We start from the raw sequence: 23,030 nt of genomic DNA on the forward strand, positions 1-23,030 counted from the left end.
TTAAATGCGGCCCAACTTTGACAATCCATGCAGCAAACGTCTGGTCGACTCGGAATCGTAGCTTTCTCAAAAGCCAGTCTGGTAAAAGGTCCCTCAAGGACAGAGTAGGACGCCGGACCCACTTGAATCCAGACCGAGTTCGTCCTATCGTTTATGAATGCCAATGGATTCACATAAATGAATGCACCATCTAAATCTAACCCATGGCCTAGTCTCAGAGTGCAAGCAAAATATGAGGGACCGACAATCTGCCGTCGGTGATGATTTTTTATTCTTCTTTGGATTATAAAAAAATATAATAGAAAAAAAATAGATACCAACGGGAGATCCGCTTATCTGGCAAGAGCAGTTAGTGCACGTCACTTGTGTTGGTTGTAAGTTCGAATCCCAATGGTACTGTCGAAAAAAAGGGAAAAAAAAGTAAATGCGTGTGACCCTGTCCACTAATAACCTAACAGGCTTACACGTTTGGCACTCAGAACCGAACAAACTTTTTTCTCTTAAACAGTTTAAACTCCACACCTCTGACTTCTAAAACAGACCCCACCAGTTCACCATCGATTACGGGACGAGCCCATCATCAATCCCTTTCTTCGAGACCGGGGATAATGCTTTGATGGTGGGTTTATTTAATCTTGAGTCGCATCACAACAACAAAACAAAATTTAAATTCAGATCCCAAGAAATCGGAGACTGGGACCATCTCTCTCAAAATGTAAATGTGTTGGTGTATCTCAATGGATTTTAACCTCCACCCCCGCCTTCATCCCCATTTCATGTCCTCCATCCCCGGTTCAAACGGAGATGAGGTGGGGCGGGGGCTAGGTGTGGTGGAAACAAGTGTAAGTCCATCCCCGCCTTCATCCCCGAATGTGGATGGATTTTAACCTTCAGCCCCGCCTCCATCCACGTTTCATACCCTTCATCCCCGGTCCAAACTGGATGAGGCAGGGCGGGCCCCCGCTTTCTCCCGGTCCAATGCCATCTCTACTAGAGATGGCAGTGAATCAGGGTGGATAAGCGGACAAGATCTTCACCCCATCTCGTCTCAAAATTCTGCCTTTCATCCCCGCCTTATTTTTGCATGGATTTTGATTTTAACCTCGATTTCCATTTCTATCTCTATTTCATATCTTTCATCCCCAATTCAAATGAGGCAAGGTGGGGCGGGATGAGGCCCTATTTTCCCTGGTCCACTGCCATCCTTGTTTGGCTAAAAATCAAGAGCGTGATGCAGTAGAATTGAGTGTGTCAGTTTAGAGGCAGCTCTAATGATATCCGTGGCAAAGTTGTGAAATTATTTTCTGCCATCTATTTTGTATGCAAGTGTTCGTGTATTGCATAATGATGAATAACTAGATTATGAGAACAGAAAATATGAGAACTAATGTGAACTGCAATTTTCATAATTTTTTTGTTCTTTTCTCTTGAATTTAAACATACTAATGTGATCTACATGTTTAGTTTTATAAGAATTCGCTCTTGAATCATCCATTTTAATGCATAAACAAGATTTTTTGAAGAATTTTATAATCAATGGCTCATAATCTTCGTAAATATTCAAGTATTCAAAAAATCACATTTTTTTTATAAAAAATACACGATCCAATGGTTGGTTCCTAGCAAATTAGACATGCCAAGCAAATCCACATTGTTGGATTTGAAAAAAAAAAGCTATTAAAAATGCTCATATTTTCTCTTTTCAAGTTCTAACTAAAAAAATTTGTAGAAGCTCAACATGATTGCTCTCAATTAATAGGAATTTCGAGTGGACCGACTCCAAAGCGTTGCTCCATACTTGCGGTAGGTTTGATTAAGGAGAATCAAAATCATGACAGGTCTTCAAACGCCTCGATGCATAGTCACAAATATCAGCCATTTCTGTGAAAATCTCGTGAGGTTTTCAAAACATGATATAATCTAAAAAAGATATAATATTTTCAAAATATTACCTATTTTGAAAATATGACATTTTTATCATAATATAATAATTGCATTGTTAACATGATATTTTGTACTTTTATGTTTTTTTTAGCTTTTTATATTTCATATACACTTTTAAAATAGAAACATACCGATAGTGTCCCGAGCTTTTTTTGAGATTTTTTTTTTTTAATTTTGTCGTGAGAAATTTTCTCAGAAATCTAGATAACAATATTTTGAGACCGTAACATGGATCCAACTGTACGGATCACGCAAATAAAAAAAGGAATCCGTATCGGCATCCCTCGAGTCCCCGAGTCGATTCTAAGTAAGTGTGTAATTGTGTATCGTATCGTTTGGGAGGAAAAAAAGAAGAAGAAAAAGAAAAAGAACGAGGAAAGAGTCAGCTGTTCATTCCTTCTTTCTCCTTCGCATCCTGCGCTGGGTTTATTTCGTTCCCTGTTTCAGCCTCCGACTCTTTTTCTCTGAGAGCGAGAGAGAGATGGCAGCGAACCTGTTGGAGACGTACGCGTGCGTGCCGTCGACGGAAAGGGGGCGGGGGATCCTCATCTCCGGAGACCCCAAGACCAACGCCATCGCCTATTGCAACGGCCGGTCCGTCATCGTCCGCCACCTCGACCGGCCGCTCGAGGCCGTCGTCTACGGGGAGCACGCCTACCAGGCCACCGTCGCCCGGTTCTCCCCCAACGGAGAGTGGGTCGCCTCCGCCGATGTCTCCGGCACCGTCAGGATCTGGGGCTGGCAGAACGACCACGTCCTCAAGAACGAATTCCGCGTCCTCTCCGGTCGGATCGACGACCTCCAGTGGTCCCCCGACAGCCAGCGGATCGTTGTCTCCGGCGACGGCAGGGGCAAGTCCTTCGTCCGCGCCTTCATGTACCGTCTCTCCCTCGACTCTTGCTTCGATCGGTTTCCTGTGGATTGGTTTCGTTTCCGTTTTTCTCTGTTACCGATTCAAACTCCTTTTTCTAAGTTGATCACAAACAAGGAATTTTCGATAATCCACTGAATGCGATCCATGAGTGCATATTTCTTATTTTGATTAGTATGATCATAGGGAGAGTGAGCAGTTTCTGATTCCGTTTGCGTGCTCTTTTATCTGTTCGGTTATTAACTCGTTAGTGTTCATATTGCTGAGAAAGGAGAAAAGAAAAATAAGAGAGATAAAAAAAAGAAAATTGAGTATGATCAGGAATGCTGCTACTACAATTGCTAGAAAAGCGCCTAAATATTTAATTTTCGTTTCAATTTTCCGTTTCGAGTTGTTTTCATGGCCATTCTTGCTTCTGTAAAAGCTTGCTTTTTTTTTTTCCGCTCTTTGCCATGGTATGCTCTTCCTTATTGTAGTCATCTCTAGGATGGTCTCACGCATGAACAAGCTAGGATTATTGCTTGCTACATGTGCAACAAATCTTGTTTTTGGCACCAAGTTTCTGTACCTCTTCACCACGCAGCCTAGATAATAAAGCATAAACGCACAAACACGTCTCTCAATGGAGAATGATAGCCAGTAGAAAACAAGCACACCCACGCACAAGTGTAAATGGGGACCATGGTTTAAATTTATCGGTGCATCGGGGTAGATGGTTCCCATTAGTCATACCTGGTGTTTTTCTTTTCCTTCTGTAAAAGACAACCGTGTCATTGTTCTGAAAGTGACTCCAGTGGAGAGGATGATGAGTGCAGCGGAGATCTTTCCCATCTGATTGTGTTCCTCTTGCCAAATATTACGTCTGTTTGTACAATTATGTTCTCACAATTAGCACAAGTAATTTGTCTAACAAGCAATGTATCACAGTAATACTTGGGAAGTTGTGCCTCAACCCCATGATTAAAAACGGTTGGTTGCAAATGGATTTACAAAGGTATGTACAAATTAGATAACAACAACAACAACAACAACAACTACGCCTTCATCCCAAAACAATTGGGGTCAGCGATATGAACCAAAAAAGAAATTCATTTTGGGTCTTCCACATGAATCCTTTTCCTCCAATCATTTCTATCCAACGCCATGTCCTCGGTGAGGTTCAAAGCATTCATATCCTTTCCTATCATCTCCATCCAAGTCTTCCTAGGCCTACCCCGACCTCTTTTAACTAATATATTTTCCCATTTCTCCAACCTTCTAACTGGAGCATCATTAGGCCTTCGCCGAATATGTCCAAACCACCGTAAACGATTCTCTCGCATCTTATTTTCAATGGGTGCAACACCTACCTTCTTACGTATCTCTTCGTTCCGAATCTTATCTTTTATTGTATTTCCACACATCCATCTAAGCATCCGCATCTCAGCTACACTCATTTTTTGAATATGATGTCTCTTGGCAGCCCAACATTCCGTACCATATAGTAAAGCGGGTCTAATAGTCGTCCTATAAAACTTTCCCTTCAACCGCAATGGCATTCTACGATCGCACAGCACTCCAGTAGCACTTTTCCATTTCATCCACCCAACCTTTATCCTATGATTTACATCTCCATCAATTTCTCCATACTTTTGAATGATGGATCCCAAATATTTGAAATAATCATTCACCGGTATATCTTGCTCACCAAGCTTCACTACACTCCCATCACTACTTCGTTGCTTACTAAACCGACATTCCATATATTCAGTCTTACTCTTACTCAACTTAAAACCTCTAGCTTCCAATGTCTGTCTCCATAATTCTAACTTAGCATTAACCCCAGCTCTAGACTCATCAATCAAAACAATATCATCAGCAAACAACATACACCACGGTACATTTTCTTGAATTGATCTCGTAAGCTCATCCATCACTATCGCAAATAGGAAAGGGCTTAAAGCAGATCCTTGATGTAACCCAACCGTTATCGGAAAATTGGTTGTCACCCCTCCACAAGTGCGGACATTGGTTACTACTCCTTCATACATATCTTTAATTATACTAATGTACTTGAGAGAAACACCTTTCTTCATCATTGTCCACCAGAGAACGTCCCTAGGTACTCTATCGTATGCCTTCTCTAAATCAATAAAAACCATATGCAAATCTTTGTTCCTCTCTCTATATCTTTCAATAAGTTGTCTAAGAAGATGTATAGCTTCCATAGTTGATCTTCCAGGCATAAAACCAAATTGATTCTCCGATATCATGACAACCTTCCTCAACCTAGACTCAATCACCCTCTCCCAAAGTTTCATAGTATGACTCATGAGTTTTATACCACGATAGTTTGTGCAATCTTGTATATCACCCTTATTCTTATATAAAGGCACCAAAGTACTCTTCCTCCACTCATTAGGCATCTTATTTGTTCGCCAAATCAAGTTAAAAAGATTTGTCAACCATTCTAAACCTTTCTCTCCCAAGCATTTCCAAGCCTCGATAGGTATACCATCTGGGCCAACTGCCCTTCTTGATTTCATTTTCTTCAAAGCCTCTGCAATTTCTTTCTTTTGAATCTTGCGCATGAAGTCACGATTTATCTCATGAAAAGGAATGGAGAAGTCTCCAAGATCTTGAGCATGACTATCATTAAATAGCTTATCAAAATAATCTTTCCATCTCTCCTTAATCTCCTCATCTTTGACTAAAACCCTTTGCGTTTCATCTTTGATACATCTAACCATACCCAAATCCTTCGATTTCCTATCTCTCATCTTTGCAAGCCTATAAATATCCTTCTCGCCTTCTTTGGTATCCAACTTGTCATAAACCTCCTTATATACCTTAGCCCTCGCGTTTCGAACAACTTTTTTAGCTTCCTTCTTTGCTATCATATACTTCTCCAAATTCTCATTATCACGACTCTTACTTAGATTTCTATAACACTCTCTTTTAACCTTAATAGCTAATTTGACATCCTCGTTCCACCATGATGTATCCTTACCTAGTGGTGCACCGCCTTTAGACTCACCCAATACCTCCTTAGCTACTTTTCTCATACCACCCGCTATCTTATTCCACATTGATTCTGAATCCTCCTCGAGACACCAATCAACTTCCTTAACTACCTGCGCTACAAACATTCCTTGTTTAGCTCCTTTCAGTGCCCACCACTTAATTCTAGGATCTATCCTATGTCTATCCCTTTTGCGGCATTGTCTAATTCTAAGGTCTAAAATTAAGACTCTATGTTGTGTAGCTACACTTTCTCCTGGTATAACCTTACAATCGATGCAACAACCCCTATCTCTCTTTCTAAGTAGGAAAAAATCTATCTGACTCGTATTAACCCCACTTTTAAATGTTACTAGGTGAGACTCCCTCTTCCTAAACCAAGTGTTTGCTAAGATCATATCATAGGACAAACAAAAATCTAAAATCCTTTCTCCACTTTCATTTCTTTCTCCTATACCATAGCCTCCATGGATATTCTCAAATCCATCCCTACTAATGCCTACATGTCCATTAAGGTCACCGCCGATGAAAAGCTTTTCTCCATAAGATGTCTCTTGTACTACTCCATCTAAATCTTCCCAAAATTGATGCTTAATGGAATCATCTAAACCTACTTGAGGTGCATAAACACTAATAATATTAATAATATCCGTACCTAATACTAATTTAATAAGTAAAATTCTATCACCCTTCCTACGGACCTCAACTACATTATCTATAAACTGACGACTCATAGCAATCCCTACTCCATTCCTATTCCTATTTATTCCTGTATACCAAATTTTATATCCCCAAGGTTCTATCACTTTAGCTTTCTCACCTACCCATTTGGTCTCTTGAAGACATAAAATATCAATCTTTCTCCTACACATAACATCTACTAACTCTACCAACTTACCAGTTAAAGACCCTATGTTCCAAGTGGCTAACCTAATTTTATGGTCTTGGACTAACTTCTTTACCCCCACCCGTCCAACAAAGTGAGGGAACCCTTGCCTATTTGACACCACACCCGGGCGCCGGTGTGACGCGTCGCTTCTGGGCGACGACCTAGCAACCCTTGCACATTTATCACTGCCTCCGGGCCTAGAGAGTACAGCGCGTCGCTCAGTAGGGAACGCCCCAACGAAATTCTCATATTGGTTCATTTTCATAGGATATGACAGTTTTTATGCTGGCTGTCACAAATTAGATAAACACATAAAAATATACTTGTTGCAAAAGAATACAATCAACAACATAGCTTGAATTAGTGAATACGTTTAACTATGTTGTTAAAATTTGCACAATGCATGTAATGATTTCATTTGTGTTATCGTGCAGCTGGACTTTATATTAGTTGGATGTGAAAAATCCATTTTCGCCTTGGGGAGTTGAAAGAAAAAGTATACATGGAGCGTTGATTTTTGTGAAGCTGATCCTAGAAAACATGTGTGCAAGCTGAGAAGATCAATTTATGGACTAAGCAAGTTTCGAGTACTTGGTTCTTGAGCTTTCATCTGGCACTGAATAGAATGTCGTAGGAAAAGGAATGATGATCATTTATCATTTATGTTGATGACATAATCATAGTTGGAAGTTCCAAAACACCATACATGAAATAAAGATATCCATGCTAAAGAGGTTCTGAATGAAAGATTTAGGAGAACTGCGATGCTTTTTCGATGTTGAAGTTGATAAATCTGAAGATAAGATTGCATTGTCTCAATGTAAATATGCAATTCACATAATTAAAAGGTTTGATATGATAAATTACAAGTTGATAGTTTCATCACGGGCAGTGAATAAAGGCTGTCAAAAGGAGAACCACTAAAATAAACAAAAAAGTACAGAAGCATGTCTAGGGAACTTGTTAATTTATGCGTGCACCTACCATGATGCACATGGAAGCTTTGAAAGAAATCTTGCTATATATAGAGGTCACTCCTAGTGATGCAGAGCATCCGGATCATCATCACATTGAAGAGAAGTTGGATGTGAATCCAACTCTACATTACTAGATCTGGAAAGAAATACCAAAGAATATTCAATCCAAATCTGGACCATTCGAGTTCAAATGAATCTCAAGGGTAAAATTATCATTATACATATTTTATTTCCTGAGAATTTTGGTTCTTATCATCTCAGAAAATATATTTTGCTTTGTGGTTCCATTTTTGTGAATTTTGGAATCACCCTTGTATTTTTTCGTTTTATTTTTTATTTTTTAATTTTTTTAGGTGCTGAATTCTATGGATCCAGATAGTTTTGGTGTCGGCTAGGATTTATATTGGGCACTAGAGGGTGTATGGGTATTTGGGTAATTTTTATATTTTATTTCAGCTTTGGATTCAGACCTTGACCCATTCATTTGATGTGATCAAATTTGCAAGTATTGGATCTTGCAATAGATCCAATATTTCAAGTATTTGATCCACATTGGCGCCACAGTATGTTGAACCAATGTGGACCCAACACTCAAGCCCTTTATTCCTTCCAGAAAAGTCATGTATGCCTTATTGAAAAGTCGTGTATGCCTATTTATTCCATTTGATTGTTAGAAAGGGTAAGTTAAGGCTAAATTTAAAGAAAATTCAAAACATGTGCATCCATTGGCCACTTTGGGAGGTGGCATTGGAACCTACCTCAGCCATTAACTCAGCCTTTGCTGAGCTCTATAAGGCTCTAGAGAAAGTTGTGCAGGGGTTTTGGCTTTCATTTTTTTTTTTGAGAAAAAAAGAACAAGGAAAAAGAAATGGAGAAGAAGCTAGTCGTCCCCTACCTCTAGCTGACTTTCTGGGTTGTGAATCTGTTGGACAAATACGTTTGCTCCTGCAACATCAGACCTTTGGTGAGAATACTGTTGCCGTGAAAGTGTTGGTCCTTGAACGTGTGACCCATTTCAAGGCTATTAAGGATTGTTGTTGTGTTAGTGAGACCGTGAACATCATTTGCTGCCAATGGGACTTTGGGGACTCGTGTTTGTGTGCGTGCCTGAAGTTGCTAACTTTTGTTGCTGTCGTGAGGTTACCCGACGAACCTGAAAGACGTGTGATATCGTTGCCATTAACCACCAGCATACCAAAATTTCCTGCTGTCACATTGTTGCTGCTGTTTCGCAACCATTTGCCGACTTGAGCAGATTCTTCTCATTGCTGAACCAGTCTATTTATCATTGTTGGACATTCGAGCCATTGCTGGAATCGGTGTTGTTAAAAGCGCGCCTCACCTTGAGGCAAGGCCCTCTGCACCTCAAGGCGCCAGCCTAAGGCATGATAGTAATAATAATAATAATAATAATCATATAATAATAAAAAAAACAATGATAATAATAATAATAATAATAATAATAATAATAAGAAGAAGAAGAAGAAGAAGAAGAAGAATATGAGGAAGAAGAAGAAGCATTTTTTTATTTATTTATAATTTTAGATATTTGTATAGTTATTTTTAAGTTTTCAAAAAAAAATTGAGGCTTACGCTTTATGCCTCGAGGCTTATGCCTCGCCTCAGTTTTTGGTGAAGTGCCTTGCTTCGCCTCAACTTTTTTCACAACATTGGCTGGAACCTTCTCACTCTTGTCTTCATCTTGGGTTTGACTTGAACTTGAGTGATTTTGTTTTGATTAGAAAAAAAACTTGCTGTGTTTTGCTTGAAAGAAATAGATTTTTGAAGTTGATTTTTTTAGAGATAACTTGTTTAGACAAAATATGTATTTGTGATATTTGTTTAAACTTTAAACTAAGCAAAGTCGGGTTAAGGAGGATGGGATTTTACATTGTAGAAAATACCTTTTGAAGTATCTTTCTGTGCAGGTTGAACTATAAATACTAAAAACTAAAACTGGATTAATTTAATTTTGGTGTTTGATATACTGCATGACTGTTTTAGTTCATTTCAGAACTATGCCTAAGAAGACCCTTCGTCAGTGTTTTGAGCATAACTCTCTCGTTCGAAGTCAAAAAATTGTGTGGTTTAACTTGTTGGAAAGCTATTGAACGCCCGACCAACTTCGTGTTTTACTCGTTTTCTGATTCCGACGTTATCATTGTCGAAAACGTCCCGAAACAGAGAGGACAACCACTCGAGTGTCTGTCCTGGCCTGTGTCAGTCTGGTTCATTGTTTAGGTCATATCTGGGTCATTTGAACTCAGAAATTCTTGATTTTTGTTTTGTTGGAACAACAACAATTTTATCTAGAATTTTCGTGTTCTGGCCATCAACAAAAACAGTAAAGTTAGTCCCCGTTCTGGTCTTTCACCAACCGGGCTGTCCCAAGTGTGACAGTCTCCAAATCCAGCAACCTGTCCCTTGTCTGAGCCATGTCTCAACAACCAGTTGTCGAGAAATTACAAAATTCAGACTCTATAGAAAGGCAAAAACATTATCTACACTTTTTGTGGTGCCCCTATTTGCAAATTAGGTGATTAGCTCAGTCTAAACGCCTTCGGTCAGAACTTTTTCAAAACTTTGGATATCCGTTTAGTGCTTCCGCATGTTGGATCCATTCGGATCGTGGATCGTGGACCAACCTGCAGTCACTACCGCATCATTGTTGGTATCAAAGCCCATTGGAAGACTTTGTTCCTATAGTCTTCAAAAACTGACCCGAACAAAGAACTCTGTCATTCACATGACTGTGTTTTGATGTGTCAAACAGTCTCGATGTTTTTGGGCGATATCTCTTTAACCCAGTATCCGTTTTCAGTGTTCTTGGATTCGTTGGAGAGGTATCGAAAATACCTCCAACTTTTGTGTTCTGACCGTTTGCAGTCTCTGAAAACGGATGTGAACAAAGTGTCTGTGTCCGGAGTGTACCAGTCTATCTTGTTCATCAGATATCTTTGCGCTCTGATATCATAAAATTCTGATTTTGTTGCGTTGAAAAGATAATTTTATTGGCTACATTTTCTCAGTTTACCATTTTTTACTAATTCTGTGATTTATTGGACCGAATTTTCATTTACTTGCTTATGCAGTAGAACTAATAGGACCGGAGTCTTGGCTTCGAACCGACTCACAGTCGGTACCGCACCACCTAGTCAAGGCCTTCTTTGTCATAAGAATGACCCACAAACAAGTGTAATTTAATTAGTTGTGGGTAATGTAGTTTGGGTAGGAGATCTTGACACTAAGAAATTTGTTTCAGGTTATTATGCATTTGTGAGCATCTTTCCAAAAATTGTAGATTTTTGTGTAAAAGTGTAGTCTCATGAAGACAAAGAATTGCTAGATAAAGTATTGAAGCTGAATATAGAGCCAAGTCTGAGAATGGTTTATGAAATGGTAAGAGTCATGGTGTAATGAATATATTAGGAATGAAAATATGTCGTTGCATTGCATAATGTGATAAAAAGTGCTGTAGCACTAGCATCAAGTCCTGTATCGGTGATAAGTCAAAGCACTTTCAAGTTGATTATCACTTTGTCAGTGAGTAGAAGCCAGGATTACTGGAAGTGCTGGTAGGAGTGGGAAACTGCTCTTCCTTGAAACGCTTGGGGAAGAGCCCAATATCGGGAAATGAGTTTTCTTTATTTTTTAACAATTGGACCAGTTTTCTCTCTGTCTCACTCTCTCCCCCTCTCTCTGTCTCTGGCTCTCTTTGTCTCTCACTCTCTCCCCCCTCTCTCTTCATCTCTCCCTTTCTCTGTCTCTCATTCTCTCCCTCTCTCTCCATCTCTCTCTTTGTCTCTCACTCTCTCTCGCTCTCTTTGTCTTTCACACACACACACTCTCTCTCTCTCTTGTTACATGCGGAGATGTATGCATTATGCACACACAGAATGAGCTTCCATGTGAGTTTGTCTCTATTGAGAATAAAGGTTGGTTATTGCATACAAAAATAATTTTGTTTTCAAGTAGTGAGCATTGTTTATACTTTATGTGGATGAATATTGTAAGAAAGTTCTGGCTTCAAATTTATGTTGAATAGTGGTTTTAGTAGGCTGTTAAGCAGCTTAAGCTTGGGTTCTTGTTCAGTTTGACTTGGCTCATTTGTTGAATATCTTTTGTTCCATTGCAGACCTTAGCTTATATTTGTCTATGTAGTTTTTTACTTGTTGATCATGAATTCATGATCCGGGCATATTAACAGCCAAGCTGCTTGCATATATAATTCAGTTTTGAAATTAATAGATCAACTTTAATATTATACACTCATGTTTTATTTTGTCAATAATAACATAAATCTTATATTTTTGTAAATTTTAAAAAAAATAATTACATTTTCGCATCGCTTTCGATTCCTATTCATTTCTGTCAAGATATGCATGTATGCATATCTAGTTGTACATATATACGATATACATATATCATATATGTATGGATGTATATACATATATAATATATATATTATATATATTCATTTTATTCATTGTAATAGATAAATATCCACTAGGGGTATTTTTGTCTTTTCAATGGACATGTAATTAGGTTGTGCTCATTATGAGCATAATAGTCTTTATTTATTTTATGTACAGACTAGGAAATTAGTTTGCAGTGGAGAGCATAATATACAAAGCTACATAGAGTTATTGGGACCTCCCCAACGGCTCTATTTCTATCCATTGGGGAGAGTCCCAATGGCTCTATGGCTCTCTTGTGCCTATAAATAGGGGAGATCCCCTTCCATGTAATCCAATGCTTTCTCAAGCATTTTGTAATACAATTCCCTATATTTTTGTGCTCTCTTGGCCCTTGTGTAGGTTACTCCATGAGATGGGTTTTGTTCCAAATTAGTATTAGAATCCGTTGGAAAAATTTCTTGATGTGATTGAGTGTTGACCTATAAGTGGTATTGTGATTTAAATATTGTGTTCTTGTAATCCCATAAGAGGCACCATCTTGTTCTTGTTTCATTACATGGTATCATAGCCATCGGTTAAAGACTTTGTTCGTGTGGACGTGAGAGCATGGATCTTATGTTCGTGATCTCGTGGTGTTCAAAGTGTATTCTACTTCTATCCTATATCCTCTTCTTCTCTCTTTTCTCTCTCTCTATCTCTACACCCTTATTTGTAAAAATGGAAGATGAAAGAGAAGTGGTCGTCTCTGGTTCCTGTAAGACTCAACGATACAAACTATGTGATGTGGGCATCCATAGTTAAACATAAAATATGGAAAAAGGGTCTATGGGGCTTGGTCGAATGCACCGAAAGAGAACCAAAGCTTATCCTTACCAAACTTGAAGATGGCAAGGAAGTAGCTCTCCAAGGAGAAGAGATGTCTAAAGCCATTGGGGAATATGAGAAAAGATGGAAATATTGGAGGATGGGCCATTCCAAATTCATTGGATGGCTCATTAATACTGTTGACATCAAAAAATGCTCAAGTTTGGCAAAATTTGATTTTGCAAGTGATGCATGAAAATATCTTGAATTATAGTCTAAATGACATAGCACATATATGCAATGTGCAAAACAAGGTTAGAACCATGACCCAAGGAAAAATGAGCATTAGGGAATACTATAATGCTCTATCTCTTCTTTGGTATGAATTGACTCCTTTAGAACCTAAGTGACATTGTCATCAAGATGTAGAACTCTCTGAAAAACAAATTAAAACAAAACATTTCTATCAATTTGTTAATGGACTTAGATTCGAATTTGAAGGGACCAAATCGGTCATTCTTCGTATAGGAGTACCTATCATAGTAGAAACACTAAGAATTAACTATGGAGGAAAATAGGTTAAAAAAATCCTCTACTAAAGATGAATAATTCGTGCTTGTTATGTCAAGGCCCGAAAACCACACAGTGGCTTATAAGCCTCCTCACTTTGGAAAAACTAATGAGAATGAGAGAAACTCCAATGATTATGGGAGGAGTCTAAATGATCATGGAAGAAGTGAATATGAACACAAGAAGAGTGACAAACTAATATGCTATCATTGCTATGAGTCAGATGAGAGATGATCGAAAAGATGAAAAGAAGGTGGCTTTTGTGGGGCCATCTTTGGAAAGAAATGGTGTAGATGACAACTCCAAAAGTGTGGGCTCATTGTCTTTGGCACAACTCATGGAAGCACTACAATGGTACAACCAATGTTCAAGAATCATCTGCTTATCTCCGGTGCAGCCGTATCTACATGTATTGATCCCGGTACGACTTGACTCCAAATGAGATGCGGATGCTTAGATGGATGTGTGGAAATACAATAAAAGATAAGATTCGGAACGAGGAGATACGTAAGAAGGTAGGTGTTGCACCCATTGAAAATAAGATGCGAGAGAATCGTTTACGGTGGTTTGGACATATTCGGCGAAGGCCTAATGATGCTCCAGTTAGAAGGTTGGAGAAATGGGAAAATATATTAGTTAAAAGAGGTCGGGGTAGGCCTAGGAAGACTTGGATGGAGATGATAGGAAAGGATATGATTGCTTTGAACCTCACCGAGGACATGGCATTGGATAGAAATGATTGGAGGAAAAGGATTCATGTGGAAGACCCAAAATGAATTTCTTTTTTGGTTCATATCGCTGACCCCAATTGTTTTGGGATGAAAGCGTAGTTGTTGTTGTTGTAATAAAGTTGATTCAGTTTGGGTTAGAGTTGCCAATTGAGGAAGCGGGAGTGAGAAGCGATACGGGAAGCGGGAGCGGGAAGCGAGGCACTTTAAAAAATGTAAGAAGCGGGGAAGCGTGGGACCACTTAGAAGAAAATTATGAACCGTCTCGGAAGCGAACCAGAAGCGAGGGGGAAGTGAAAAAATGAAAAAATGGGGAAGCGAGGGGGGAAGCGTGCTTCCCATAAAAGAGAAGCACGCTTCTCAAAAAAGAGGCCCCACGCGTTTCAAAAGCACGACGTTTCATGCTTCCAAAGCGCATATTGGGGAAGCACGCTTCTCCATTACCCTAGGCGCTTCCGGTAACTCTGGTTTGGGTTTTGTTTGAAAGATGGGGTGTAAGATCCGTTGTGGTTTTGTGGATGTGAAATGGAACTGTAAAGGCCCCGAGTTTCTGGGAAACTTTTCGCAATTGATTTAAAAAAAAATCCGCACTTTTCGGGGGTATGAGTTGGGGTCGTTACAGTGATAACACAACTTGATTTTAAATCTTGTTATTACTGACAATGCATTGTTTGTTAAGTCTTCTAATGCACATATAGTGATACTACTTCTTTATGTTGATGGCATGATTATCACAGGAGGTGATAAGCAGAAAGTTAGTCATATCAAAGATGTGCTCAAAGCTAACTTTGACATGATAGATCTTGGCTTTTTAGAATACTTTTTTGGAATAAAAATAGCTTACTCACCTTGTGGGTATTTGTTGTCATAGACTAAGTATGCAACCGAGATCATAGAACGATCAAGACTTTTAAATAAAAAATGAGTTGACACTCCAGAGGTTATCAATGCAAAGATGAAGGATGATGGAGAACCTTGAAGGATCCAACTCCCTACAGACAGATGATTAAAACTTTATCTTATCTTTTTATTACTCGTCTTGATATTGCAGATGCTATTCACTCAATTTTAGCATGATTCTACTACAATACATATGAGTGTTGTAATAAGGATTATTAGATATATCATAAATACTATTAGTTGTGTTTATTTTTATTATCTTCCTCCTCGTTAGAAGTTATTGCACATTCTGAATCTGATTGGGGGAATCTGTGAATCATTATCGCTCAATTATAGGTTTTTGTGTTTTTTTAGGGGATTTGTTGATTTCATGAAAATGCAAGAAACAACAAAAGGTGTCTTTGTCCTCTATAGAAGTAGAGTACCAAGCTATGAAAACGACAATCTCCGAGTTGGTTGTGAAGCGATTACTAGAAAATTTGGTCATTCATATAGCAGAACCCTCAAGACTATGTTGTGACAACAAAAGTGCAGCTTACATCGCCTGCAATCACAACTTTCATGAGAAGACCAACACATCAAAATGGATTGCCATTATGTGAGAAGAATTTTTGAAGAACATTACTTTTCCATATGTACCATATGAGTATCAATTGGTGGATTTCTTCTCCAAAGCACTTCTGTCACCAAGATTCCATTTTCTCCTTAGCAAACTCTCGATTGCAGCACTGTGAGTTTGGGGGGGGTTGTTAAGATATGCATATATGCATATCTAGTTGTACATATATATGATATACATATATCATATATATATAATATTATATATATATATATATATATATATTATTCATTGTAATAGATAAATACCCACTAGGGGTATTTTTGACTTTTCACTAGACATGCAATAGGTTGTGCCCATTAGGAGCATAATAGTCTTTATTTATTTTATGTACAAACTAGGAAATTAGTTTGTAATGGAGGGCATAAAAGACAAAGCTACATAGAGTCGTTGGGACCTCCACAATGACTCTAATTCTAGCCGTTGGGGAGAGTCCCAATGGCTCTATGGCTCTCTTGTGTGTATAAATAGGTTTGATCCCCTTCCATGTAATCTAATGCTTTCTTAAGCATTTTGCAATACAATTCCCTATATTTTTTTGTGTTCTCGGCGCTTGTGTGGGTTGGTCTTGTGATTTGAATATTATGCTCTTGTAAGCCCATAAGAAGCACCATCTTGGTGCGACACTCGGACATGGTTTTCTTTGTGTCAGGTGAAGTCAACCACATTGAGGTCCATTTTTGTCTAAAAGTAGATTCAATTAACCCTAACCAAGTCCAGTTTATGTGTATTATATATATATATATATAATTACATAAATACACACACATACATGTATATATATATATATATATATATATACGCACCTCTGCACCAGTGTAGTTATTTTTTATTAATGAGGAATAACAATTGTAAATTGTTAATTTGATTTATTTCATGAATTTATGCATGATAAATTGATGATATGATAATTGTTTTATTTCATTAGTGTTAACTTAAAACTGTTAAAAATTATATATATATATATATATATATATATACACACCCTCCCCACACACAAATTTTTTAAAGTGTTGCATCACTGCATCCGCATCCGAACCTATGTGACATAGGTCACTTCCCTCTTAGTTTTCCCTTTGAATCCTGGTTTGCTTCCAGTTCGATTCTTAGGTCGCTTTTGGTTTGCTTCTTAGGTTGCTTCCGAGACGATTCTCAGTTCACTTCTAAGTCGTTTCACGCTTCCCGCTTCCTAAAATTTTAGAAGTGTCTCGCTTTCTGGCTTTCCACTTTCCACTTCCTTGATTGACAACTTTGGTAGAAGCTAAATTTATCAAATCATAATTTCACTAAAGGATTGTCAAGGGCAAGGCACCATTATTTAAAGATCAAGTTGTACATACTATGCTATGTGTATCTTGGGGGAGCATGTTAAGAAGTAATTGGTTCAATGGTAAAGGGGCATATAGGTATTTCACGTTAAACCGATTGCTTACTGGTAACAATAGAAAACTATGGAGATTAAATGAGATGCCTAGTGTGGTATCTTTGTAATATCACATCAAATGCATGACTTGTTTGTAAAGAACCCTAATGACGATTAGTATTGTGTTACCCTCATCATTGAGAAAGAGAGAAGGGATCATGACTTCGCTCCTCCATTCCATCTTAATTATTTTCTTTCTTCTGCTTCTTCCTTATTTCTGCGGATTTGATGTGTTTGATACCTGTGCATGGCTTAAAAACAGGCCCAACTCTAAGACAATGAATTAATCAAACACAAGGATAATAGTCCTGACTAACCTGAGTTGATCTATGTGTTGCCCTATGTTGTCAAAGGCGTGCCTATTGTTTATATATTGTTTTATATATATATATATATTGTGTATGTTTTGTTTATCTACTTTATTGATTAATAATTGTTTGTTTTGAAATGTTTAATTAGAACAATGGAAGATGCAAACCCAAGTTCTTCAGATGATTGTGGATTGGCTCCTCTAAATGCAAGTGCAAGTGGCTCTTGTTCCAACCCTAGCAGAGAATCTTCAACAAAAAGGAAAATTAGAAACTCTGGGGATCCGACATGGAATTGGGCATTTTGCAAGGATGAGGCAAATTTGAATTCAGTGACGTGATCTGTGCAAAAATACATATAAAGGCGGAATCTACAGAATTGTTTGTTCTTAATTTTTTTTGCCCGCCTAGGCCCTGCCTAGTCGGCCGCCTAGGCCTTTTCGAAGGTCCTCCAACTAGCCCCGCCTAGCGCTTTCGACAACATAGTGTGTTGGTCACATTACATGTCACCATGTGATCTAATTCTAGCAACATTCACCGATAGAACCATGAACCAGGTCTATAATTTGGAAAACACCTCATCCTCTTAAAACTCACAAAGGTGCTTCACCACCTAAAAGTTTATTAACGTTGATTACATTTCACTAGCCTGCCAGAGTCAGGAGAGTTATCAGGCATACCATCAACACTTGTTCTATTTCGTTGCAACAGCTACTCCTTTTTGGGATCTTGGTCTGTGCTAAAGGTAAATATGACATTTACTTAACCAAGAATATGTAGTTTTTTTATTATTTATAATTGAATCATTTGCACACAATTAAAAAATGACAAAGCAAGCATGCATAATGTTGCTAATTCCATTTTCTTTTGATACCTCAAAGAGTAAGGAAAGGGTGATTTTTTTGTCTTTCTATCATTGACATTCTGTTTATGATAGAGATAATATCTTTTTTTTTTTCTAGCATTATTTACCATATGTGAAGTTTGATTGAGATTGCCTTGATATTTTACATTTAAATTTGTTTCGGTTGTATTTTGTGCTTTGCACAATTTATAGTTTAATCCATCTTTGTCATGGTGATCTCCTTCTCTTTGTTGTATTTTTTGTTTTTGTTTGTAGGTGGGATTCAGGATCAACTGTTGGTGAGTTTGACGGTCATTCAAGACGTGTCTTAAGTTGTGCATTCAAGCCTACAAGACCTTTTCGTATTGTTACATGTGGAGAAGATTACTTGGTGAATTTCTATGAGGGACCACCATTTAGGTTCAAACTGTCACAAAGGTTAGTCTTGTTTATGGTTTTAAGAGATTGATTTATACTATATTAGGTCAAGGATAGTGCAAATTTGCTAAAGGTTCAGCTGTTTTAACATAATTGTTTTGTATGAAGAATCCTTTGGTACATTGTCTTTCTTTTTTGGTAAAGGTATGAGGATCCAATGCAGGAACTGAAGCGTGACATGTTAGCCTGTCGAAGCAAATGAAATTCTAATAGCTATTCAGTATATGATGTGTTAGCTTTTAAGTAAATAATGACCATTCTCAAACTTTAGGAGTGCACTCTGGCTTGAAACATTACTATAACGTTTAACTTGCAATGGAATATAAAATCATGGTATAAATAAGTGTTCCTAGTATCTTCATGCTTGAATGACATTTTCCAAAAGCAATGCACATGATGTAAATAATATTTTCTCCAAATTGTAAGGAATTATGTGCTCTAGTGAGGGAGATGTATACCTGCCCTTTATCTGATGTGTAGTCTGTTTAAAACTAGTAAGAGAATTAACTAATAACATCCAAGGGGAATATATCAGGGTATTGAAGATAACATTTAAACTATTATTCCTAAAATGGCCAACACAGGTTTAAATTAACTGCACCGTCTAGGTAAATGTTTTAATATAATTGATCTTTGTTCTTGTAGGGACAGGACTACCACTTTTTCTACCAAAAATCTAAACAGATTTTTCAAGCCATAACTAGAGAGCTTTTCTGTCCTAGAGGATGGGCCCTGCTGGTTTCCAGATCACAGTTCATATCTTGATAATATTGCTTCAAAATACATTATAACTGCCAAGCCCCCTTCATGAGAGCGATATAGTTATGAATCTAGTCTGAGCACATCAGGAACACTTACTAATTTAGGTCTCTCTCCCTCTGTGTTTAAGGCTGGAAGGTTATAAAAATGGCAAAAAGCAGAAAATATGACAAGAACATGAGGGGCTTGGCAAACTTTCTTTTTCTTAACCGTTAACATAGGTTATGGATATATAAATGATAAAAGAGTAAGTTAACCGATAAGGGAAAAGGCTACTAACAAATGACGCTTCTCTAGAAAATCTAATTGCACATTCATAAAGGTTTAAGTTTCATATATACATATGGATTCATACAGTTTGAGGATTTGATTAACATATTTGTTAGATTTGAAATTAGATCAAACTAGATTAGCTTTCTATTCAAAGTAATTTAAACATGTATCTCTATTTGAATCTTTATGGCTATGGCCACATATGAGAAAAAATGGAAAGAATGGAGAATGGGGCATGCCAAGATTATGTCTTGGGTCATTAGTAGTCTTGATATCAAGAAGTGCTTGAGTCTAGCTAAATTTGAACATGCAAATAAATATTTGCATGAGACTATCTTACGAAAATGTATTCTCTTAAATCTATGTCACATGGGTGCAGGTGCAGGGGCAGGGGTGCGACACTTTAAAAAAACTTGGGTGCGGGGATGCGGCAAAAAGTTGGACATAAATGACCCTGGGTGCATTGACTGCACCCAGGGTCAGGTTGATCGCATCGGGTGCGGGTGCGATGTGAGTGCAGCACCTAGTTGAAGAGTCCCTGTGACATAGTCTTAAAGATATTACCCACATTTGCAACTTGTAAGACAAGGTACACACTATGATTCAAGGAGAAAAATGTATTAGAGAATATTTTAGTAAGTTGTTCGACCTTTGGAATGAGTTTGCTCTTCTTGAGTCACAATGACATTATCCCAAAGACATAGAACTCCGTCAAAGACAAATTGATGTGAAACATTTCTATCAATTCATCAATGGTCTAAGACCGGAGTTTGAGTCTACTAAATCGGCTTTTCTTCATAAAGGAGAAGTTCTCTCTATTGAAGAGCTAAGTATGAAAGAAAATAGACTAAAAAAAAGACATTTAAAGATGATGATAATTCGGTCATAGCCGTGTCTAGGCTGAGAAACCATGTCCATGCTTACCAACTACTACATTATAACTATCACATTATAAGAGACCAAACAATGATAGCTATGGAAAGCAAGACAATGAGTTCGAAAAAAAAATAAATTATTTGCTATTATTGTCGTGAACCGGGGTATGTCAAGATATATTGTCCTAAACTAAAGATACCCTACGAGAAGAAGGTAGCCTCCGTTGCTCAAGAGTCAAGTGAATTCAAAGCTACACAAGAATCAACTATTGAGAGCATGTCCTTGACTCAAATTGTAGAAGCTCTTCAACCTCTATTCAAAGGAGCTTCACCAACCGAAGCTACGGTCTCTTCTGTTGGCATCTTTGATCCCAGTAAGTCTCTTTGGCTTCTTGGCTCATGTGCCTCATTTCATATGACACTAAATTGTGATATTTTATCTGGATGTCATAACTCAAGCGAGTCAAATGTTTTTTATTGTTGATAGAATATCTCTTGAGATAAAGGGAATAAGAAATTTTGAAAATATTTTAAAGAGATTTTTTATTCAAAAAATTAGATATATTCCCAAGTTAAGCCTAAATCTTTTATTTGTCTCTTAATTATGTGACCTTTGGTATAATGTTTCTTTCTCTTCTATTGGTTTATGAGTGCGGGATCGTCTCTCAGGGAAGCTGATTGGAGAAGGCTGTAAAGAAGGAGGTTTATACTACATAGATTTTTTGGAAATACCTAAGAATACTTTTTGTTATAATGTTTAAAAACTGAATTTTGGATTTTGGAGCTCCCTAACCAAAATCTTCTGAAATATTATCTGCATGAATGCAACCAAAACTGATTGGAGCTCCCATGTGGCAGGTCATGAATCCCCTTGTCATTTTGTGGTTGATGTATGCTTCAAAATTTCCCTTCATATCTTCATCTGGTCTGATACCATCTTCAGATTGATGGTAACATGATTATGTTCCTTTGATGTGTGAAAGAATATGTGGTGTGTGCGAACTGTGAAACAAGGTGAGAGAAATGAGTGAGTGAGGAGGAAGAAGAAGATATAGGAAAAGAGAGGAAGTGAGAAAAGACAAGGGAGAAAGAGAATAGGGGCTGGAATCGTGCCCTATCCCTCTCATATTGACCCTTATAAAGGTAATTTAAGTCAGTTTACAAAAATGCCCTTCATAACTATATCTTTTGACCTATTGGGTCTTGAATACAAAAAAGGACTTCACTAGCCAATCAATTTTGACTCTCATGTAATGCTTCCTTATAACATATTGTACTTCAAAGGATAAACCAGAGTTGCCAGTTGGGGAAGCGATTCGGGTAGCGGAAGCGGGAAGTGAGGGGGAAGCGAAAAAAGGAAAAAACAAAAAAAGGAAAAAACAAAAAAAGGAAAAAAAGATACATTTTGGAAGCGCCACGTTTCGCGCCTCCGAAATACGCTTCGGAGAAGCATGCTTCCCCATGTCCTATGGTACTTCCGGTAACCCTGGGATAAACCTCTAAACTGGTCATCATGATGTATATGAACCCTTTATTTTTGTTACCTCATTAATTCACTGGTCTGCACTCCAGTTAAGCTAACCAAAACAGAAAAAGTGAAAAAGTGGAAAACTTCCCTTAAGTATCCACTAAACCTGCCATCTTCTGATCGATGCAATTGGATTGAGTGTTAGATGTCTTCATCCTTCTAAGATTTTAATTCATGGTAGCCTCTTGGTTCAAGATAGAACGCAGAAACATAACATTTATTCAAGTTTCCTTGCATTGCTTGTTTGGCCCATCAAATATTGTGCATTGGTGTGATTTGGCTACATTGTTTACAAGATGCCTTTCCCCATTAATTGTTGAAGCATACTCTTTATTTTGGAGCAACAGTCGTGTCCTTGATTTGCAGAGTCCAATGCAAAACTTCTGGAAAAATGTTCTAGGGTTCATATTAATTAACATCGAGTGCTTGGTATTTTTTCTTTTTTTTTTTTCAAAATTTCTTGTAGGAGAAATGTAGTCATTATTTTAATTTTATGTCAATGATAAAAAACTCATTCATGGCATTGTAGCAATGTAGGCTTGTGGCCATAATAAAATATAATGTGCTGAGGAAGATGTTCTTGATTGTGTCTTACCGAACAAAGGTAGTATCTAAAGGAAAAATTATTGTTTGAAGTGCAGGGAACATTCCAACTTTGTCAATTGCGTAAGGTTTTCTCCTGATGGAAGCAAGTTTATCAGTGTAAGTTCAGATAAGAAAGGTATACTATATGATGGGAGGACAGGAGAAAAGATTGGGGAGCTATCTGCTGAAGGTCACAATGGTAGCATCTATGCTGTTAGTTGGAGTCCTGACAGTAAAGCGGTATTTATGATATTCCTATGCTATTTTCATTATTGAT

At 37.7% G+C, this 23,030-nt stretch overlaps 1 protein-coding gene across 1 annotated transcript in view; it reads left to right on the forward strand.

Annotated features, from left to right (window-relative positions):
- Window positions 1-2,308: 2,308 nt before the first annotated feature.
- The window catches only part of LOC149829691 (actin-interacting protein 1-2-like), a 49,421-nt gene continuing 28,699 nt past the window's right edge, over window positions 2,309-23,030 (forward strand). The window contains exons 1-3 of the mRNA XM_090016067.1: window positions 2,309-2,820; window positions 18,572-18,733; window positions 22,810-22,993. Of these exons, the coding sequence (XP_089872193.1) occupies window positions 2,426-2,820; window positions 18,572-18,733; window positions 22,810-22,993 (741 nt within the window). The 5' untranslated portion in view covers window positions 2,309-2,425. The remainder of the gene's footprint in view (window positions 2,821-18,571; window positions 18,734-22,809; window positions 22,994-23,030) is intronic.

The sequence above is a fragment of the Nuphar pumila genome, chromosome 8, assembly GCF_984573655.1.
Source record: "Nuphar pumila chromosome 8, dmNupPumi1.hap1.1, whole genome shotgun sequence".
NCBI classification, from domain to species: domain Eukaryota; kingdom Viridiplantae; phylum Streptophyta; class Magnoliopsida; order Nymphaeales; family Nymphaeaceae; genus Nuphar; species Nuphar pumila.